Source organism: Cryptotermes secundus, unplaced genomic scaffold, assembly GCF_002891405.2.
Source record: "Cryptotermes secundus unplaced genomic scaffold, Csec_1.0 scaffold356, whole genome shotgun sequence".
Lineage (NCBI taxonomy): Eukaryota > Metazoa > Arthropoda > Insecta > Blattodea > Kalotermitidae > Cryptotermes > Cryptotermes secundus.
The window spans coordinates 132,516-155,692 of record NW_019739946.1 but is presented as its reverse complement, the minus strand read 5'-3'; the positions used below and the strand labels follow the sequence as shown (position 1 = coordinate 155,692).

Below are 23,177 nucleotides of genomic sequence, written 5' to 3'. Positions count from 1 at the left end.
TCTCCTTTACGCAACATGTCACAATATATATACTTTCATTTTAAAATGTGTAAAATTTAAATTGATTTTGATTGTGTTCTTCTGTTGTTGCACCATATTCAAGCCCAAAAGATAATCATATCAATAATTAACCACTGTGAAAGCCTAAAATAAATTAAAATTAAATGGCCATGCAGTTTCACAGTTCAGCTGCATAGTAAAGAACTCTTGTATAATGAAAAAATTTGTAGGTCCTAGTAAGATACAAACCATTACATTTAATAAGACCGTATTTTTTTCTATTATTATCAGATATTATTAATATGTTGCAGGCAAGCACAAGAGCTTACAGAACGGACATCAGCAGACCAGGCTGCAGCTATCAAGGAACCACTTTCTGCTGTGAATCGTCGCTGGGATGAGCTTCTGCGTGGAATGGTTGAACGACAAAGGCAGCTGGAGAATGCCCTGTTGCGTCTTGGGCAGTTCCAACATGCTCTGGCAGAGCTGTTAGTTTGGATTGATAAGACTGATGGTACATTAGATGAATTGAAACCAGTAGCTGGAGATCCACAGGTCCTGGAAGTTGAACTTGCGAAGCTGAAGGTGAATATCACTTATATCAGCTGTAAGCAGAATGAAAGTATTTTCCGCAGTTTACCTTTCAAACATGTATTGAGCCAATTAAGGTGTATACTTCAATCCAAGTGTTAATTATATACAAGATGTCAGGAAATTAATAATTAATTAACATGTAAACATCGTTATATTAATTTTCATATTTGACTTAAATGAACTGCACTTGAGATCCTTTTGTGCAGACCATCATCACTAACATCATCTTTTTTTGTCTCCTCTCTTTTCTATTTCCAAGATAGGTCATCCTGTGACAAAACCTTCTCCATTCTCTGCCCAACTTTAGTGTTTCTCTTCCATCTTTGTATATTCTTCCTCTGCTTTAGTTTGGGTATCTTCCCTCACTTGGTTTCCTCAGTAGTAGCTGATTCCCTTTTCCCATTTTTTTTTCTTGCTTTGTAATTCTATTTTCACCCTTGGGTGGCACATGTTCATATTGCTGTATACTTAGTTTGACAAGACTTTTCTTCTGGTGTGTTTCCTGTCAGCTTGCTTGATATCCTGATTGGATATTTTATCCCTTGTTCCTTTCTTAACACTTTCCACACTGTGGACATGACTATACAGCCTAGGGAACAAGCTTTTGTACGTTAAATGTGGGTTTTGGAGAACATAACCTGAAATGACTTAAACTTAGTTAAGGCACTGAACCTTGTTTATTTAATAAAATAAATTTTTCATTTCTCAAAATGTGCCCCACTCCAACTTTACTCTTGAAGTATAGAAGCTTTTCATAGAATTATGTTAATGACAGCAGAGGCAGCACAAAACATTTTGCAGTTTCATCTTAAAAGACAGTTGACATCTTTTCCACCTCCTAAATAATTTTCCCTTCTCATTTATTGTTAACCTGTCTTTTCAATGTCATCGCTGGCCATTACTTTGAAATCACTTAAAAACTACAGTACTGCACTGTAACACAAAAAGAACAAACAGTAACCTTTTCCAAGTTACACAGGGACAAACAAATCACATTTCTCTGAGGAACAAAGAATGGACAGAGACACACTGCCTGCCTTACTAATCTATGCATGCTACGTTACATGATGTACAAATGATGACCTTGAATTGTACAAGGGTGGCCACGTGAGTTGGAACATGCAAAGAGTTCTTTCCGGTGCTAAAGCAGAATCTCAAACATGTTTAGGAATCATGAGTTATGTACATGAAATGCAGGTAAACCCATATATCAGGAAAAATTTAATAGAGGAAAATAGCACATTAAACACATGGAGCTTTGTCAGAGACCACAACAAGTATCCCTCAGATGTAAGGAAATGTAAAATGTGGATCCCTTAAATCAGGGTTTCACTGTACATGCTTCAGTGTATTACATGAGATTGGCTTACAGAAACTTCTTTATTCTAAATTAGCCAGAATAAATACGAGCACGGAAGGAGTTAATGCTTTATAGAACTTTCACTTATACTTCTTCATATAAATGTTTGGCTTTAATATGCAGTTCCATCTTCTCTTTGTAGTGCCTTGCCACATTTGTGTATTATAAGTGCAGTTAATGAATATACAGCAATTATATCCTCCTCCAAATATACAGGCCCAGTGCTGTTGTGTTTGCATTTAGTATTTGCCTTTTAAAGTCCAGTCAATGTATGTACCACCATCTTTAACATGAAAACCTTGCACTTTTCCCTAAGATATATTTATGGTTTCATATGATTCTCGCAATAAACAGCAGTTTTTTCCCTAAACAGCATTAACCGATTACTTTCTGTAGTGGAAGCATAGTGTGTTTCCTGTGTGGTAGGAACTAAATTCTTATATGTTATGTAGATGTATTTCAGTCTCTAAAGGATTAATGTTTAACTGTTAATTTCTTGAAGTATAATTTAATGGAAACATTAAGTCATAGAAAGAAATGGTTAATTTGTTAAAAAAAAAACAGATGCTGGTACTCAGAGGCAACAGAGTTAGTATTAAACTAAAACAATATTTCAATTTCTCTTATTGCTGTGCTTTTAGTAACATGTTTTTTCTTCTTTCTCTTCTTCTTCTTATGTGGAGTGAAAGTTGCTGATATGCTTTACTGCTGAATGCCATCAAAAAGAAGCTAAGAAATCCATATTGGATATGTTTATGTTCACAATAGGTGCTGGTGAATGACATTCAAGCACATCAGACAAGTGTGGATACGCTTAATGATGCGGGTCGCCAGATAATTGAATCTGGGAAAGGAACAGCAGAAGCATCTGCCACGCAAGAGAAACTATTACAGCTGAACCGCCACTGGAGAGATCTGCTTGCAAAGGCAGCTGATAGGCAGCATGAGCTGGAAGATGCCCTGAAGGAGGCTCAGAGGTTCCATGCCGAGATCCAAGACCTTCTGTCCTGGCTTGGAGATGTTGATGGAGTCATAGCAGCATCAAAACCTGTGGGTGGCTTGCCAGAGACTGCGTCAGAGCAGTTGGAAAGATTTATGGTATTACACTCTGTCACTCTTGGGGATTCTTGCACATAGCATCGAACATGGGTTCTGAACTTTTTTTACAGTGGGACCGTATTTTTCAGAATGCTTAGCACATGTTCACTTAGTCCCAGTGATTTTCAGGATTGTCCTTCTGTGGAACGCAGGTTTGATATTCACCAGGACTGGCATAGATAGGCCTACAATCTCATTTTCATTTCAGAATTTTTGAACAAATACCATCCTGGTAATTGTCTATGCCTTACATAATGTGCATTCTCTATATGTTGGTAGTATTGCCAAAATGTGGCAAGAAAGCACTGAAAAAATGACAGCTAAATTCAAAAAGAGAAATTTACTCAAATGCTGTGTCCACTTCAGCACAAAAGAGAAATGGGAGTAAATGTTTGTGCACCCCAGAGATAACTGATTGTTGGTCTTTCAATGTTAACATCATAGGAAGTGTACAACGAATTGGAGCAAAGTCGTCCGAAGGTAGAGACTGTTCTGCAGCAAGGACAGGAATACCTGAAGAAGTCAGGATCAGGAGCGGCCAATAACTTGCAGCACAACCTCCGGACACTTAAGAACCGCTGGGACAGTGTTACTGCCCGAGCTTCAGACAAGAAGATAAAGCTGGAAATTGCTCTCAAGGAGGCTACAGAGTTCCATGAAGCTTTACAGGTATGAGCCCCTTGTCTGTCTTAACAAATTGTGCACCAGATTATGCTGCCCCCATTTCCTTTGCTAGTGGTTACAATTCCTGGCTACAGGTTCAGAGGTCTGGGTTCGATTCCTGGTGCTACCAGATTTTTTCCTGAGAAGTGGTGGGTCTGGAATGGCATCCACTCAGCCTCATGATGATAATTGAGGAGCTATTTCAAGGAAGTGGTGACTCCGGTCTAAAAAACCGAAATTAACAGCCATGGGGATTTGTTGGGCTGACCACATGACACCCTCCAGCCACTAAAGTTGGCACTACACCAACAAGCGGCGGTCGCTTGGTCGGTATAGTTCACTTGCGGACTAAAACCACAGAGGTTTTTTTTGCATATATTCATCTGGCTATCTAATTATCCAGTTACAAGTAGCACAGACTGGATACAATCCTGAGCACAAAACCTTTATACAGATAGACTGTAGAAATTATAATTTAGGTTGTAACTTTTTTGCTGATCTGTGGAATGGAGATTGTTTGATTGTCATAATTTTACAGGCTTTTGTTGATTGGTTGACCAATGCTGAGAAGATCTTGAGTAATTTGAAACCTGTATCACGTGTAATGGAAACAATTCTGAGCCAAATAGAGGAACACAAAGCCTTCCAGAAGGACGTTGGTGTACATCGGGAAACTATGTTGAATCTGGACAAGAAGGGAACACATCTCAAATACTTCAGCCAGAAACAGGATGTGATCCTGATCAAGAATCTACTAATCAGTGTTCAGCATCGCTGGGAAAGAGTGGTGAGCAAGTCAGCAGAGCGCACTCGAGCGCTGGATCATGGCTACAAGGAGGCACGCGAATTCCATGACTCCTGGTAAGTTTGTACAACACTGCATTCTTACTTTTGGTTATTCCATATGCTTAACTACTTACTTACTTAATCTGTTCCTCTTATAGCTTATGGATCTTAGAGAGATAGGGTGGGATCTTATGGACTGGATCTATCTGGCTCAGGATAGGGCCCGGTTCAGGGCTCTTTTGAATATGGTAACAAACCTTTGGAGAGGGCTCTTTTGAATATGGTAATGAACCTTTGGGTTCCATAAAATGCTGGGAAGTCCTTGAGTAGCTGAACGGTTGGCATCTTCTCAAGAAGGGGTCGGCTCCAAGAGTGAACAATTTTCATGATAGACAGGTATTAGTGATCTGTAGGCTGTTGTTAAATGAAATATTCTGTAAGAATTAATTTCTTGTGTTTAGGTCTGGTTTGATGTCATGGTTGGGAGAAACTGAAAAGAGCTTGGACGACTTGGCAGTTGAAGCTACTGGCGTTGGTAATGATCCTGAAAAGATTAAGGCTCGTCTTGCGAAACATCGTGAATTCCAGCGTGCTCTGTCTGGCAAGCAGGCAACTTACGATGCCACAATGAGGGCAGGGAAGACTCTAAAGGAACGGGCACCCAAGTCTGATGAGCCTGCCCTCAAGCAAATGATGACTGAGCTCAAAAACAAATGGAATGCTGTTTGTGCAAAGTCAGTGGACAGGTACGAGACTCCTTTATTTTCCTTCCTGATCCTCTGTAGGACAATGGCAGTGCATCTAATGGTCCATGTAACAGTTTTAACATTTTTATAAATTGTTTGAGAACAGAGATCTGAGGAGAACATCAGGACCTGAGGAGAAGGGTATAGTTATACAGAGAAAATTACATAATGAGAAGCTTAATAATTTATTCTTGTCACCAAATTTTATTACCATTATTAGACCGAGGAGGATGTTTGAAAGAAATGAGAAATTTGTAAACATTGTAATTTGGTAACCTTGAGGTCTGAGGATATGACCTTGAGCCAGCTGTTGCAAATCCTGATACAGTGGCAGGCTGTTGTAAATGTGATAATGAATCTTTGTGTGAAGTCCAAAGTAGGAAATTCCTTAACCCTTCAGTCCCGGGGGCATTTAAATCGTTTTTGCACTCCAGTGCCGGGGCTATTTAAATAATTTAATCGGAGAATGCAGCACTTAACTTAAAGCTTAATAAACGGGGAAAAACTGGAGTTCTGTTTTTCAGATTTTCACACAACGTCAAGAGAAGTATATAGAATTAAAGTATTGACCCACACTACTTTAAAATTATTTTTGGGCCAGTAAGCGTATAAAAATTATTAATTACCTTAAAAATTCAGCTATGTGTGGTAGTCGCGGAAACACTCAATGCTGCCCTCATTTCCAACAGCTTCAATCAAGGCACGATCATCTAACTTGCTTTCAGTGTCAAAATCCGAATCTGACAGACTTTGTTCGGAATCACTTTCAAGCAAACACTGTAAGTCCTCGTCGCTCAACACAGCTGAACGTCTCTTGCTTGTCCCAGCTATGGCTGCTACATGCAAGCTGCATTAGCTATGTGGAACAAACAGAACCTCAAGGAATGCAAACAAGGCATTTGTTTATCATATCTAACTGCTGTCATAACAGAGGTCAGTGTCACGTATCTTTCTTGTTAGGTTTTCTACACGTGGTTTCTCATTCCGTTCAAGAAGCAGCACTCGTCACTGGTGAATGGAAATCGATTTTTTTATCGACCAACACGCAGAGAGATCACAGACTTTCCTTCAACCAACATGCAAGGAGGTCACAGACTATAAACCTAGCATATTTAGTTCCTAACTCTCCAAGAGATGGAGACAGATTTGTATTGCAATACTGCAACCTAGACGGCAAGCTACGGAACTTCTTCAGAGACTTCTAATGTAAAAAAAAAATACCCCGGGAAGTTCAAAGTGGGATAACGAATGTACGAAATGATAGACAGAAATTTCCTCTTTCAATTTATAGCAAAAGTATTACTTTACATGAAAAGCAGCATAAGACGCATGACAGCGTCTCCCGGCGAGATGTGGCATTTAAATGCTGACGTGCTATGTATGTCGCCCGGCACTGGAAGGTTAACCAACTGAACATAAATAAAAATCTTGCACCATAGAAGTATTTAATAGAATAACTAGTAGCCCATGTGTCATATGGCCCAGTAAGGACAGTACACATGTGTATATGCAGCTAAACATGTAACATGTGTCTGGAGAATGTCATTAATTTACATAACAATGGTTCAGTCAAAATGGGCACTACATTGCCATGCCAGCATACAAAAAAATTTACCCTGCTGTTTACATTGGTGTACATATGTAGGTGTAAGTTTTATTCAAGAAGTGTTTGATTGTGTGTTTGTGAGTACTAGAATAATGATTGAGACTGCTTCTTTCCCACATAAGACAAACTGAAAAGGATTTATTCCTACAAACAAGAAGGGGTCACATCAGTTTTTCACACTATATCTAGGCAGAAGTGAATTTGATATATTACCGTTATGTAATCTATTAATTTAAAGTTGATATGTTTAGACCACTTTCCTTATTTTGAAAAAATGAAAGGAGACTTATGAGATCACCATGCTGTCTGTGTGTCTCTCTGTGTGCCCTAATGTACATTCTTCACTATGACTGCAATATGGTAACAGTTACATTTATTGAGGAGGTTCCAGCTTTCATTCACAACCTGGAGTCCAGTTGGCTTGATGTCTTTTAGTTCTCCTCAGTTCTCCCATGCATTTTTATGGCATCTGAACTTAAATGGGTCATTAACATTCCTCCATTCTTTCTGATTCATTACTCACAATATTATTTGCATACAGTTTCTATCCAGTGAAAAAAATATTAAACTAATAACATGAATACCATACACTTTCTTATCTTCTCTCACCTCTGTCTCATGCAACTCATGATATATGAGCATAGATATACTCGTATATTCTCTGACCCAGTTTTTTTCTTTAGGTTTGTTAATGTGTGTTTGGCTGGATTTTCTTTGTGTGTTTTATTTTAGTGTATAAGATATGTGATTTGTTGTTTCTAGACAAAGAAAGCTGGAAGAAGCTTTGCTATTTTCTGGCCAATTCAAAGATGCTGTCCAAGCTCTGCTGGAATGGCTGCAAAAGGTGCAGAAAGTTTTGTCAGAAGAGGGTCCTGTTCATGGAGACTTGGACACTGTTATGGCACTTGTAGAGCAGCACAAAGTAAGTTCAAGATGTGGCATGACACACAGAAGGGTTGCATGGACTTCATTTTATAGAATTTTGCATGTATTATCTTCATTTGATCACTTGGTTTGTTTTGGGGTTATTATTAGTACTCGTAATATATAAATTCACTTCATCATAATTTATTGAACTGTAAATTTAATTGTTTATATCAGGTTGGTATTTTATTCATGAGCTCACATTTCATGGAATGTATTCTGTTCACTGGCATAAAAGGAGGACAAGTTTAACCTTTAACGGCCGAATGTTATAATTATTCGCATCAAGTAGCAAGCCGAGCTGGCCGAATGTTATAATTTTTAGGGGCAAGCCACGTGCTTCCTTTGTGAGTGCTGGCAGTTTGACCTTGGGTTTGAAACCCAAACAAACTCATGAACGTTCATGTCAGACGTTTATTTGTTAGCTCTGAACAATGAAATCGTTTATCAGGGTACTGGTTTTGAAACTATTTACGTTTAGATATGACTGTTTATGACCTGGTGAGCCAATAGAGGTCAGCTTTGTTTTGAGAAGTTAGAGGAGGAAATATTCGTAAGCACTTTCATAGCAGTGCTGCCAGAGCTTTCAAGGAAGTGTGGCTCACTGAGGGATTGGTTTGCAGTGTTGAATTCTCAGTTAGGACGTCAGTGGCGGATTTTCTATATTTTGTTAAAAGTTAGGAAGTCAGTGTCAGACTCCTATATTTCTTTTATATCATTTTTATTGTGTATCTCGGAAGTGGTATAAATACACTGAGCCAGTGTTACTTTGTGCGTAAAGACATCTTCGTCACTGTGACTTTCGGTATCAGTGGCGGACTGGCACTTTTCGACTGCTATTGCAATTACTTTGCATCACAATTTTGCGAGTATTCTTCCACCTACTAGACATGTCTATTCTCAATGAATATCTGTTACACAAGTCATGTGATGGAAAAATGACGCACAAAAATTTCCGCGAAATTTTGGTGCGTGATTTGATTCTTCAATCACATGAGGCGAATATCACGGTCAGTGGTGTTTTTCGAGGGAGGCCAAGTTCATCTGGGGCCCAACTGAGTCGACTGGAGGTGAAACATTCAAAACACTGACCAGCGAAAGGGAAACAAAGACGTTTGTTCTATAAACAAGAAAAGCGGGAGCACGCTTTACCGCTGTAGAGTGTGATGTCACGCTGTGTGATGGACTGCTTCGAGAGTGGGATGCGCGTAAGAGTGTAAACTGTGAAGCAATGCAGTCCAAACCGTGTACAGTCCGAACCAAATATTATTGTATATAGTGTCGTCATATTTACATCACCACCACGATTCAAGGTTGAAGAAAAACAACAGGTAAGTCCTTTGGAATTTCATAACGTATATAATAATGATTATATTTTGCACTTCATGACAAAATACTCACAGTTGATTTTCATTTGTAAAACTTGCCCTTTTGTATATATGTAGAACATTTTATTGTCTTTCAGGTTCTTTTTAGTTCATATTCCGATGTTGCATAGAACGGAAAATATGCATTTTTTTCTGAAACTTTGCAATGTTAAAGACTTAGGGCCATTTAAATTCCGGCCGTATGGAGCTGCCGGCAATTTAAAAGTCCGTACATTAAAGGTTAAAAGGCATAAAACCAACAGAACAAAAAATGACTACCGTATTTACGCATGTATAGGCCGCAACACTATTTTCAGACAGAAATTATAGAAAAAATAATTTTCTTGGAATATTATTTCAGGAGTATTACACCCTGTAGTACTAATTATGAATATAATTTTTTTAAATGAAGTGTGATTTCGAATATTTCGAATATAAGCCGCACCCCAGTTTTCCTCTTGAATTTTTGGCAAAAAAATGTGCGGCCTATACATGCGTGAATACGGTAATTAAAAATATTAATTAATTAATAGAAGTTTCTTCGTCCATGAGTGTTATGATGTGTTGTGTGTGCATGTGCAGTGTTTTGGTACACAGCATATCAGGAAGATTCTAAAGGGTTCTGATGATGGTGGATGACACACAGAATTACTGGGGTTTTGGACTTTTGCATCATCCGGAATTCTATGTAATAGAGGACACGACATTTCAGGAACTGGACATGATTGAGGTTAGCTCTTCCTAAGGGGCTCGACTGAATAGGTGTCTTCCTTTCTCACCCAAAGACGGAAACAGATCCAGTTTCCAAAATGTCATGTCCTCTATTACCTAGAATTCCGGACAATGGAAAAGCCCAAAACCCCAGTAATTCTGAGCATATCAGGAGTTGGTTCTACACCTATCTTATGTAGTGGCCAGCAGTCTGGTGATTACCCTGCAGGTTTAAGACTCATAGTTGTGAGTNTCTTCGAGGTCACAGGTACCGTCCGGTATACCGGACTTTCGGTCGTTAAAGGTTAATATATGTAATATTCTGTAGTTGATTCTTCTGTCTTCATTTATTTATCATGCTACCAGTGTGTGTATTTGCATGTTCATGTGGGTGTTGTAGTATTGTGGCATGTTTGCTGAAAGCCGGAATGCTTTAATCAGAGAAGATGCCCATTGCTAGGTTACAGCACGGTAAACATACAATGACACGATTTAACAGAGATCTGTTGCTGCAATCCAGTTGCATCTGTCTGCCATCTCTTCTTGCACATCAGTCCATTAGGAGGTTTTTTCATGCCTCATATTTGGTCTGCCTTCTGAGTGGGTTTCGGTATCCTGTGGCCTATGACTGGTCCCCAGATCAGTCCTCCAGTGCTCAAGTAGTTTCCACTGCTGCCTCTTTGTTAGGGACTTCCTAATGCTCCACTTTGGCTCCTGTTTTTCCTTGATTGGTCACAGACTCCATGGCCATCATTTCTTCCAGATCAATTGTAATTTCGGCTTTCATTCGTTCCTGACTGGTCTCTATCCTGGCCTCTGTCTTCCCTAACCAGCCTTCTTTTCTTCTCTAGATTCTCTACACAGGCTTTCATATTCCCGTTGCTGGCTTCCACCATCTCCCAAATTCCTCTCATTTCAACCAGTAGGCTTTCCATCATCTGTTCCATTTCCATGGCCTAGTGATATAACTATCCAGTGTGGTCTTTTTTTCCAGTAATTCAATCGGTCCAATCCAGTGATCCCACTTCTGACACCAAATGTCACATGTTAGTGACTACACTTGAGGTTTGGATTAGTAGCTGGATATTCTTCTGCTTCTGTGTTAACATCCTTACTGGCCAGTGACCAAACAATGCAACTGCTTCTGTGCCCATGTCTCTGCCCTGGGGGACACCTTGCCTCACAGCAGCATTGGACCTGGACTGCCTAAGTAACTCAGAACCCCAGTCAGCTGTCCTTATATCGCCTCTGCACAGACCCAACAAAGAACACCACTTCCAACAGTTCATCTACTATTGCATGTGTAAGAGTCACCATGGTCACATGCTAATTACTGGCATAGCATCAGGTGTCTTCTTTGGTTAAACTATTTCAGCTTTCAGTGATCATGCCACAGTATTATGGGCACAGGCCAAGATCAAGCCACAAAGTCTTTGAGTACTAAGACTTGAATGCACACTACTAGATTAAGTTGAGTTTTCAATGGGTTTCTAGTTAAATCTTGATCACTAGCACTGATGTTTAAAATCAAAATTAAGTAAAATTATATTGTCACAATTTAGGGGAGACTGTAGATGGGGTTTGGATTGGTGAATGGATTTATTAACCACTTATAAATATGACTCAGAAGTACAAGTAATTACAGCACCATCGCTAATCTCCACAAATCACCACAGCACCCATTAAGCCTTTTCCAGCCTGCTGTGTATTCACCACAAGTTCCCTAGCAACAGCTCCTGACAATGGAGATTCTTCAGCTTCACGCTCTCAAGTTCAATGTTCACAACCTCCTGTGAAGAACTGTTGCTGATATCAACTGAACTGGTTGACCCAAATCTCTTTTTGAATTCCTCAGCATGCACCGCATAGACAACACCCCTTTCACCCTGTCGCATGTGTAATTGTAATGAAGCAACCATTATCACAGAACAGTAAATGTGTGCATATTAACGCTTCATCATATTGCTATCAAATGAACATGTATCATATCTCAATCTCTTCAGACGTTCGAAGAAGATCTTGCAAGCCGTTCTGCACAGATGGAGTCTGTTCAACGAACTGGTAAAGAACTTGAAGCAAAGGCAACACCAAATGATGCCACAACAATTCGAGGTCAGTTATCAGAGCTCAGCAGTTTGTGGGACAGAGTGTCTACTCTGACCAAGAAGAAATCTGCTCGACTGGAAGGTGCACTGAAGGAGGTAAGAACTTTGTTCGTAAGCTGAAATTTACAAAATGATGTATACATATTGCGATGCAGAGTTTGATGTTGTGGTAAATGTGTGCAGGCTGAACAGCTGCACAAGGCAGTACATATGCTTCTGGAATGGCTGTCAGATGCAGAAATGAAGCTGAGGTTTGCAGGACCCTTGCCTGAGGATGAACAGGAAACTCGCAACCAGTTGGCTGAACATGACAAGTAAGTAGGAAGAAGAGACTGACTGCAGTAGCAGGGGTTTTTATGTTATATAATGCATAGACAAATAGCTCTGTAACTGGAGCCAATATGTGAAAGGAACACTGTCCACATATATTATGTGACCTGTCATAGCATCAAGAAATTAGTTGACTCTCAGAAAGACGTTTCATGGAGACGATGAGAAAAGAGGAACACCAGTTTCATAGGAGCCTTATTAAAGCTGGGGAAGAATTAAGGTAGTCACATTTACTACAGATGTAGAAAATCGGATTATGTTGGCCAGATACTTGAGTGACTTTGAGTGGTGGGAGAAGGCATAAGTTTTTATGTGTAAGCACCAAGATTTTAATTACTTTTAACATAAAAATGCATTTTTTAAAATATCTTGCTGTAGAAAATAATTACCTGAACAAAAGTTTCCAGTTTGTTCATACAGTTAGAATTTCTGGTACAGTGACTATTGACCGATGGCAACAGAACAGGAAAATTATCGCCAGCCTTCTTGAACACTTGGTGCATGCTGCAATATGTGACTGAAGTGAAGCAACATCCATTACTGTATAGTGCAACATTCAGCTTTAGTCCACCTTTTGCTCAGCCATTCAGTTATATTTTACTGAGCTATGAAAATGCCTTTTTGTCATCATTTCCACAACCCCCCCCCCATAATGTTAGGAAAATGGTGAGAAAATAACATGCAGTGATAAGGTTAAAGCTGAAAGCTGTGAAATGAAGATGGAGAAGCAGCATCAGTAAACTTGACTGCAATGATTTGTGTAGTTCGGAAATTCATTAATCACTCACTCATATTCCTGAGGAACACAATTGGATCCTATCAGCCAGTGTTCACTGCAGTCAGTAACATGTTTTATAACATTCCTGTGCAAATCATATGAATGACAGCTACATTTCTGTTTTCTTTCTACTGTATTTATTCTGTTTGGCTTTTATTTTAAAGCTGTCTTGATATACTTCTCTTTTACCTAATAACTCATAGTAAAATAGTGTTAATGATAGTAGCTGTAGTTCTTTCTGTTATTGTCATTGTCACTGTCTTAATGTCTTAAGTAGTGTGCTAAATATTTTGTTTTTCAGTATTAAAATATGCTTTTACTAATCATAGTGTCTTATAAACACAGATTTATGCGTGAAATGGCTGAAAAAGAACATGAGAAAGATGCTACAATTACACTGGCACAACAAATACTTGGTAAAGCCCATCCTGATGGTGCTACAGTCATCCGACACTGGATTACCATCATCCAGTCTCGCTGGGAGGAAGTGTCTACATGGGCCAAACAGGTTTGTGTTATACAAATACTGGAAAGCAAAATGGCCCATAGAAGATGAATTTTGATTAATATTTTTGTCAGAAATATTAGAATGTAGATTTCATACCCTCTGCATGCTGTTTCTTGCAGAGAGAACAGCGGTTAACAGAACACCTACGCTCTCTACACGATTTGGAGGGATTGTTGGAAGAACTGTTGGCCTGGCTGTCTGGTCTAGAGGGTACTTTGCTAACTCTTGAAACTGAGCCCCTGCCTGATGACATACCAACATTAGAGAGTCTTATCTCTGACCACAGAGAATTTATGGAAAATACATCGAAGCGTCAGCCTGAAGTGGACAGTGTATGCAAGTCACGGCAACAGGTGAAACCACAGTCAGCCACACAGCAAACAAAAGACCGCAAGCCCTCAAGGCCCAGAACACCTGCGTGAGTACAGACCAGTCCAGCATACCAAGTTTCATTAATCACTTTCTGAATGAAGTTGCATGGAAGTAATTTGTGCACTGAGTAGTGCTGCACAGGTACATTGTGGTAGCACTTGCATTTAAACACTGGTTGCAGAGAGAAACCATCCACTTGTCTTCATGTGTGGGAAATATACATACACATGTACACACATTCTCACTATCACATACTCTCACTCATGCACACAAAGGTATATATGTGTGTATGTACATGTTCCATTCCACAATAGACCCCTATACTTATTCATTGGCAGTTTTTATGTGTTTAAGGTCATTAGCGACTGACTGAGGGAGTTAAAAAGAGTATTTCTTTCTCCTACATTGTTACTTTCAAGTACATCTCTGCAAATGAAAGAACTATTTGAAACTACATTTCTTGAAAAATTCAATGCAGAGAATTTTTAGGACCAGTAATAATTGCAGTAAATGTGTCTACAGCTTTTGCTGCAGATCCCATGGCCAATGATGTGGCCTGCAAGTGGTTCTGTTTCTTACGTTTAAATATTTTTGTGCCTCATACTTTAGCACTTGCTGTTAGATTTGTAATATCATAAAATAAATCTCAATTAAGTTTAATTTTCTGTGGCTGAATAGAAAATGGTTTGCCAGGCTGGTAATTGTACATTAAGTGTGCAGTTCAACAAACCAGTATGCCACTTGTCATTTTCTCCAGACATGCAGTTCCTCATTTCTTTGCAGGTTGTACCTGTGTATACTATCTAATACCAAGGTTAAGAATTAAACCTTTACCTCCATATGTTTCAAGTGGTTAAACCTTGTGCTTTATATGTGGGAGATCTTTGATTAGCCTTGGTAACCAGTTATCTTGACAGGATTTTTGTGGTTTACCTCAGTTTCCAGTGGCAGATTCCAAGATAGTACTTTAAAATAGAGCACAGCAGTTTCATAACTCTTCATAATTCTCTCCATTACTTCTTGCTTGATTCTGTATAATACTTTTAATTGGCACAGAGTCATTAAGTAACAATGAAACTGATTTAATTCTGTTGTTAGTGTGAATTTGTTACTGCTACTTGCAGTAGGGTGTCTTGTAACATAAGTCTGTGTGCTGCATTATCACGGTAGCAAGGAATGTCAACATACGGAGAATGGAGAATTGCCCTCTTAGAATCATGTGATGCCACAAATGATGACAAATAAATTCTTCTTGATTTGATAGGATGTTGATTTGTTGATTACATACCAGTAATTTATTTAGGATTGGCATAGCTTTGTGAGAAACATCAAATTAAAAATTATATCCATCGGTAATTATTAATTCGGATATTCCTATATTTCATATAACTCATTTCCACACAAACATAATATGGGTTACATTGTGTTCACAAACATAGTAGCATTAGTTTTACTTTTATGACTGGTGTTTCTATATGCTGCAATATATATAATTAGTTGGACTTGCAGTCATTATATGCATATGTGTGGAGAAGCATGTATACACTACAGAATTTCGTCTTAAAATGAATGTAGTTTTGTGTTGCTTCCTGTCTCACTGTGGGTTGTTAATGTTTGAGAAAGCATGAAACATTTGTGAGCATGTGTTGGTTTCTGTCTGTTTTATCACTTTGTGCTGTTGACCTGCTGCTTCTGGCTGCAGCAAGGAGAACCACAGAGATAACCGGGAATCATCACCAGAGTATGATTCATCATCACGCAAGTCAAGGTGTGTATTGGTATATGTATGTGGTGATGGTTTGGGACCTGAGGGAGAGGTCATCTTTAGTATTTGCATGCCCCCAGCAATAGAATTTGCCCTGTGTTCTAGAAGCACAGAAGTTTTGTGATTTAGAAGCAAAATAATCTGCAGTGAGCAGATAGTAATAATCAGACACTGTATAGAGTAGACAGTGATAGTGCATAAGAAGTTTTACAAGCTAGAAATTTTGTGTAAGATTGAGGTTTTGTGTTTGGTCATACGATTGTTGCTGCTGCTGCTGTTGTTATTGCTGTTACATATAAACCAGTAGTGTATGAATGGTGAAAGATAAATTGTATGTAAGTACATGTCTCCATGCTCATCAGTTTCTGTTATGAATAGTGAGATAAACTGTGATTTATACAGTAATTTAAAGTTGTAAATTATGTGGGGATGATTTGTTTTTAACTTTCACAGTCGTCCCAAATGTATAAATGTTTTCATTTTGTATGTAACTCTTGTATTGAATGTGTAAGATGAATTTGCTGACCTCTTCTTTTATTCTACAGTTTATTTCTGTGTATCTAACCATAAGCTTGTACATAGTCTGTGGAGGCCAGTTGCTCTTCAGTTTGGTTATTTGCAGCCATGTGCCATTTACATTATATTGTATTGCATCAAAAGAAAAAGAACTGAATATTTACATTACATGTAGCTTTAGGCATAGTGTGATCATGAACATGAGAACATGAGATGTGCATGTAAAATTTTGTTCTGCCAATGTCTAGGGAAAAGGTCACTTGGGAGATGCAGGTGTAATTGAAAGGGTAGTATTAAAGTCAATCATTTACAGAAAGAGCGTGAGGGGATGGACTGTATTTGTCTAGTTCAGGGTTGGATTTAGTGGCAGGCTCTTGTGAACATGGCTTTGAACCTTTGCATTCTATAAAAGGCAGGGATTTTTTGAGCAGCTGAGCTACTAGTAACTTCCTAATTGGCACTCTGTACCATGGAGTTACATAGTAGTAACATACTGAACAATATGTTCAAATACTGACAGCACACAGTAAGAATAGATTTGTCACTCCATAATCCACGAGAACCAGAAAAATGAATATTTCTTCTTCTGAAATAATTGTGTTTGTTTATTGAATTGTAACAGTAGATGTAGAAATATGAGTGCAAATTTTGAAAACAGTTAAAATGTTTCCCTTTAAATTATCTTGTGTTACATTGTAGCTGGAATTGTAATTCAGACTGCTGCATTACGAGTTGTAGATTTAGGTCTTGGGGATATTTTGCTGTGTTGATGAACTGAAAAGAAAAAATATGAGATTCAGGTTGCATTGTTCAGATAAAACAAGGGCTATTCATAAAGTAACCTCTGGTGAGCTGTTAACAAAACAAGCAATGAGAAAAATTTTATTATATAAAAATACATACTTAAGCTCCTTCTCAACTTGAGGGGCTTGTATCAGGGAATATGTTTCTGTATGCCTGTGTCAAAGAAGTCTGCCACCCGTGGGCTCAGCCATGTTTTGGCACCTCCCATCAACTCCTGTTGTTGAAGTGCTGTGATCCTAACCAGTTCTTTGGGTAGGGAAACAGGTGGTAGTCGCTTTGAGTTGGATTGGGCTATAAGAAGGGTGGTCCAACAACTCCCAGTTGAAATGCTCCAGCAGTGCTAGCAGCTGTGTGCAGACATGCATTGTCATGGAGGAGCACTACTCTGGATGTCATCATTCCACACCTTTTGTTACGAATGGCCATCCCTACGTGGTTCTTTGGTGTTTCACAATATGCTTCTGATGTTACTGTGGTCTCTTGTTGCATGATCCACCACCAGCACATATTTCCTGTCCTGTCCCAGGAAACATTTCTGGCAGGCAGACGTTTGTTTCAACTTTTTCAGCTTGTTTGGTGAATGTGTGTGCATCCACTGCTTTGAGTGCTTTTTGGTTTCAGCATTCACAAATGAAACCCAGGTTTCATCATATGTTACTCTTACGATGTGACTGAGAAATTCACCACCATCTTTGTGATATCACTCTAAAAATGTCAATGCCAACGCAATTCTTTGCATTTGTACACACCCATGAGCATTTTCGGAACCCGTCTTGCGCAGAACTTGTGATAGCATAGCCTGTGATAATCTTGTAGAGAAGAGTGTCATGAAATTTGTGGAAATTCACACACAAGTTCTGAAGTTGTGAAGCACCATCTTTCACAGATTTTTTGATCAGCACTTTAAACAAGGTCACCAGTGACTACAGATAGCTGACAACTTCGCTCTTCATGACGAACATTTGTTGGCCCATCTTTGAATATTTTACACCATTGTCTTACATTTCCTTCACTCATTACATTTTGACCATAAACCACCCACAATTCACGATGAATTTCGGCGGTACTCATGTTTTTAGCACAAAGAAAGTGGACAATAGCACGAATTTCACAGCTCTAAGGATTATCAGTTGCGGACTCATCATAACTCACTCTTTCGAGACAAGAACAAACACCAGGTGACCAGTCATGTGACACTCTCTTGCACGCGTCAGCTCTCCCCACTCCTGCATTAGTTGCCAAAAATAAATGGAGGTTCCTTTCTGAATATCCCTTGTATTAGGCAGTGCAAATGAATAGCAGTGTGGTTCGTATGAAGGTCTCTGTATTTGACTAGCACTGTTTCCTTGTTTCTCTTATTTACTTTGCATGTACATGTATGATCTCTATGTAGCATGTCATTTTAAATATTATACTTGAGTAATTTCTTTCTCCCCCCATTAGATTAAAATATGGAATATAATTTGGTGTTCATTTGGTGTTTTAATCAGCCATTCTTTTCCTGGAAGAGACATACATCATGTTCATAGGAGATTGATTACATTATCTAATTTTCCCGTAGAAATGCTCATTGCCTTTGTCCAGCATAGTGTCTTCCCATGCACTGAACAAGTAATAAATCACAGATGCTGCAGAATGGAGTCTTGTTGTATTTATCTGTGCAGTAATTATGCAGTTCCTTTCATTGATTCATCAGAGTTCTCTTGTTGGTACTTTTCCATTAACATTTTGTGGTTTCTGGTAACTAGTGATGTATTTCTCACATATTTGAGATACAGAATGTATTAACATATTCACTGTACATGCATAAGACCTCCAGCATTCACAATTTTGTGCTACTAGTACTGTTTCTGTGCATCATGTTCATGTTGGTTTCCACACAGTTGTCAGTTTTCTGTTTGTATGTAATTTAAATGAAGTTCACTTAAAAAAAATGTGTCATAAAGGAAACTTACACTAGAGCTGTCTAATTTCCATTTAGATGGTACATAAATGATGCCTGCTTGGAAGTCACATGCCGCCCTCACCCAGTATTTGAACCTCTATAATGATGGCTGATATATATGTTTGTTCTCTCACAGAAGAATGTACTTTAACTGTATGGTGATATGGTGGAAATTTCTCTGAATTGCTTTTTATATATATAAAGAGCTGTATTTGTTTTAAAAAATAAAATTTGCTGGCTGTGAATGATAACTGCTCATTTGCATTGCAGTGAATGTGTTAAATATAATTCCTGTCCCTTATTGTATATAAGTTGAGATTTCTATTGTTGAAACCTGCCACCATTAGATTTCGCTGACAGTTAAAACACAGACATTGATATGTCATGTTCTGTAGCTGTTAACAGTAGCCATAGTTCTGATAGATCTTTTCTGTGAGTTTGGAATGAAGTGCTTATCATTGTGAGGTGAAGGTATTTAAATAATATGTCTGTATTGATTTCTCTGCATAACATGAAGGATAGAGGTCTGCAGACATGATCGTTTCAAATTTAATACTAGATGATTTTGATGGTATTTAACCTGCTTATGATTATTGGGACTTCTGTGCCACTAATCTTACAATCAAAATTTATCTTTCCCTTGTTATAGGAAATGGCAGCTGCGCTAGCCACGTTGAAATTGATATTATTATGCATGAAAATACTATGCATTCACTAGGGATAGCTTTCATTCTTCAATTTTTCAACAATTTTAAAACTGCAGAAGGTTAAGATTAAATACTAAAATGTTTAGACATTGCAAGATCAATGCAGTTAAATCAAGTCCGCGAGTATCTGCTGGAACAGACATATCCAGTGTTACTGTTTCTCAAAATCTGTGTGGTTTTATGGTTGTTGAGGAAGAATTTTATACATGAAGAAATTGAAGGAATTTAACCATTCATTTCAAACTTAATTAAGTTTGATGGCATTAATAATTTTGTGTGTGTGTGTGTGCATGTTACCTGACAGTAGTATTTTTCTTCTGTTTGTGGTTTTATTTGCTGCTGTGTAGTCGCGCCAGTCCTGGGCGTGAGAAAGCACCTGAATTGATACCTCACATTGGTCCCAGATTTGCTGCTAAAGGAAGGTTAGAACAAATTAATTAATTATAAAACTGACATATTATATAAACTGTGGATGATATACTTCTGTTTCTCTTAAGGATAATTGGAACCATTATATTCTCATTGAAGCCAGCTGGCTATATGATGATTTATATACATACATAATACAAGTCTTGTCTTGTGTTGAAAATATACAACACACTAACCTTTTCTAGTACAGTAGACTCTTTTTTATCTGTATTGATATATTAGGGGGCAAAAATTATACAATATATTCATCATTCAGAATAGTGCATTTGTAAATATTACAGGCAGTGGTTAATATTTCTCTCTCCTTATTTATATATATATAAAGTATTTGCTATCCAGTCTTCAAAAATTTACAGTTTTCTGAACATACCATTTGAACATGACTGCTATAAGACACACGTCACCCATATGAAGGCTATGCATTTTTGTCTCAATATGGCACAATCTGTGTCTTCATGTTATGTTCTTTTGTGAGACTATATTCTGGCGCTCTGTAATTGTATAGACTGGATTTATTTGGTTCCAGGATAGTGTCTAGTCCTTTGTGAAAACATGAATCTCTTGGTTCCATAAAAACCCCAGCAATGTCTTGAACAGCTGAACAACTATCAGCTTCTTAAGAAAAATCTATACTCCAAGTTAGTTAGATCAGAGAAAGGCATTAAAAATAAATGAAAACAGAAGCTGATGTCACAAAATCTTTTAAGGGCCGTATCTGACTTGTCCTATATCATGTAACAATTATCTATAGAGATGAAATAAATAAAAAGGTTAACTAAAATAAAATAGAATAGTATCTATAGATATTTACAGTGTGAATCTTATAATAGTGAGGTTAAGATTTAAACAGTAGTTGTGAAATGCTACTTGTGATTTTTGTTTTTAATTTTGTCTGTGTATGTGGGTATAATTGACTGCATTAGTATACAAAATATTTGAAATTGATTACAATGGAAGGACTAGGTAATGAAGAGCCTACTGAGTACTTACTGTTTCTGCTTACTAAAAGCAAAGTGTTTGCTCAATATGGGACAGGATTGTGCATGAATTTGAGTGGTATCTTGTTTTAGCATACAAGCTGTTTCATGTAATATTCGTAATTTAGCATCAGACATGTTATGTTGAGCTGGATTTGCTGATGCAGAAGAATCATCACAAGATCTTCAGTTTGTCTTTATGTAATATTCTGTCTGATGTTGGATGCTTATATCTCGATGCTTGATACTGTGCATAAAATCATGGCTAATGGTATTGAACTTGAAATGCTGTCACATTCTTCGTTGTGGTTTAAACATCTGCCTACTATGGTGATGAGATTAAAATTAAATGGGTTCAAAATAAAATTGTCTTCTGTATTCTGTACCTTTATTATAAATCCAACTGTCCATGTATGTACTTATGGGATATTAGAAAATCAAAAATATTTATATTTTCATAGGTTGTTAAAGGTGCTATTAAAATACATTCTAAATTATAAATGTTGTCACCATCAGGGGACCCTGTTTGCAAAATGAATCATATTAGTATTCAATATGATCATAAGTTACAAGTAATTAGAAAGATGTTTCATAGCACAGTATAGCAGACATACAGAATAATCTAAAGAGTGGCCAAATGACCACTTCATTGTAGGTAATCCAGCTGTTTTGTTGCGAGTTGTGAAGTAAGGAAAATATATATGTAGTTAGAGTTGCATGTCAGTTTTAGTCTGTTAACAAGAATCTTCATTTTATTCTCACTTTAAAAAAGATGTTAGCAACTAATTAAGTACAGCATTTATGTAATGCACAAGTTTAAATATGTGACATTCCTTGAACATAGGTGTCTGGTGTGATCTTTCAGAAATCAAAATTTACCACACCAGTATCAGTAACTCTTTGTACATAGGTAGAAATATTACTGATTTTTGTCATGTAATGAGCCATCTGACTAGAACATTGCCGCAGTAATCAAAGGCAGAATGAAGATATATTGTTTGAATGCATTCCTGTGATATGTGGTCTGCCAGCTGCAGTCAGTTCTGTTACTGATGTAGATGCATTCTTGAAAAATCCCTCATTATAGAGAAATTGCTATAAAAACAATTGAGTCAGTAGGAAGCGCATCTCTCACAATGTGTCTGAATTGTTCATTATGGCCATTCACCATCTTTCTATATCCAGAACAAACCTGCTGTGTCCCCTAACACTTCAGTCATGTTATATCAAAATCGTATACTGAAAACATGCATACAGAATTGACTGTGCTTCTTTGCTTAAGCAGCAAGGGTGCAGAGCCTGTGTTCCGTAACCCACGGGTGAAACTGCTTTGGGACAAATGGCGAAATGTATGGATGTTGGCATGGGAGCGGCAGCGCCGTTTACAGGAGAAATATTCATACCTGCTGGAACTTGAAAAAGTTAAGAACTTCAGCTGGGATGATTGGAGGAAGCGGGTGAGTAATCTAGCTATTGAAGGCTTATCTGAAGTTGCATGAATACACCAAAAATATTTTGTTAGGATGATTAAATGAAGGAACTTGAAATGGACAGGACACATGGGATGTGTGGGCAAGTGAGAAGTGCATGTAACATTTTGTGCAAGAGACCTCTGGGGAAGAATACATTCAGGAAACATGGGAGTAAATGGGAGGTTAATATAGCAGTGGATATAAGATTTAAATGTAGGGTCTAGATCAAACTGGCTCAGGGTAAGGCATTGGTGACTCTTGTGAACATAGTGAAGAACTTGGAGATTTTATAAAAGCATGAAATTTTTTGACCAGCCAAGAAATTTTTAGCTCTTCACAGAAGACCCTTTGACAGCAAAACTCAGTGAAATATACTGATCATTTTCCATCCATCTGTTTATGTATAAACCTATGGTGATTTGTGTTGTTTTTAGTGATTGTTTTCTGAAATTTTGAAATTTGCAGATGCTAACCAAATTCCCCTTATACCCTTCTGTAATCATTCTAAATTAAATCAGTGTGAATAATGAAATTATAATGTTTAAATTGAACGTGTTGTATTTGTTACTGTAATTATTATCTCATTTTGTTCTCCCGTGATATGTGCAGAAAAT

The 23,177-nt window shown here is 37.9% G+C and overlaps 1 protein-coding gene across 2 annotated transcripts in view; it reads left to right on the top strand.

Moving 5' to 3' along the window:
* The window catches only part of LOC111872086, a 402,164-nt gene that overhangs the window by 334,504 nt on the left and 44,483 nt on the right, over positions 1-23,177 (top strand). For both annotated transcript variants that reach the window (XM_033754522.1, XM_033754523.1), the window contains 13 exons: positions 312-585; positions 2,723-3,052; positions 3,497-3,721; positions 4,254-4,576; positions 4,963-5,247; positions 7,616-7,775; positions 11,859-12,056; positions 12,144-12,274; positions 13,414-13,576; positions 13,696-13,994; positions 15,651-15,716; positions 20,033-20,107; positions 22,377-22,548. In XM_033754522.1, the coding sequence (XP_033610413.1) occupies positions 312-585; positions 2,723-3,052; positions 3,497-3,721; positions 4,254-4,576; positions 4,963-5,247; positions 7,616-7,775; positions 11,859-12,056; positions 12,144-12,274; positions 13,414-13,576; positions 13,696-13,994; positions 15,651-15,716; positions 20,033-20,107; positions 22,377-22,548 (2,701 nt within the window). The remainder of the gene's footprint in view (positions 1-311; positions 586-2,722; positions 3,053-3,496; positions 3,722-4,253; positions 4,577-4,962; positions 5,248-7,615; positions 7,776-11,858; positions 12,057-12,143; positions 12,275-13,413; positions 13,577-13,695; positions 13,995-15,650; positions 15,717-20,032; positions 20,108-22,376; positions 22,549-23,177) is intronic.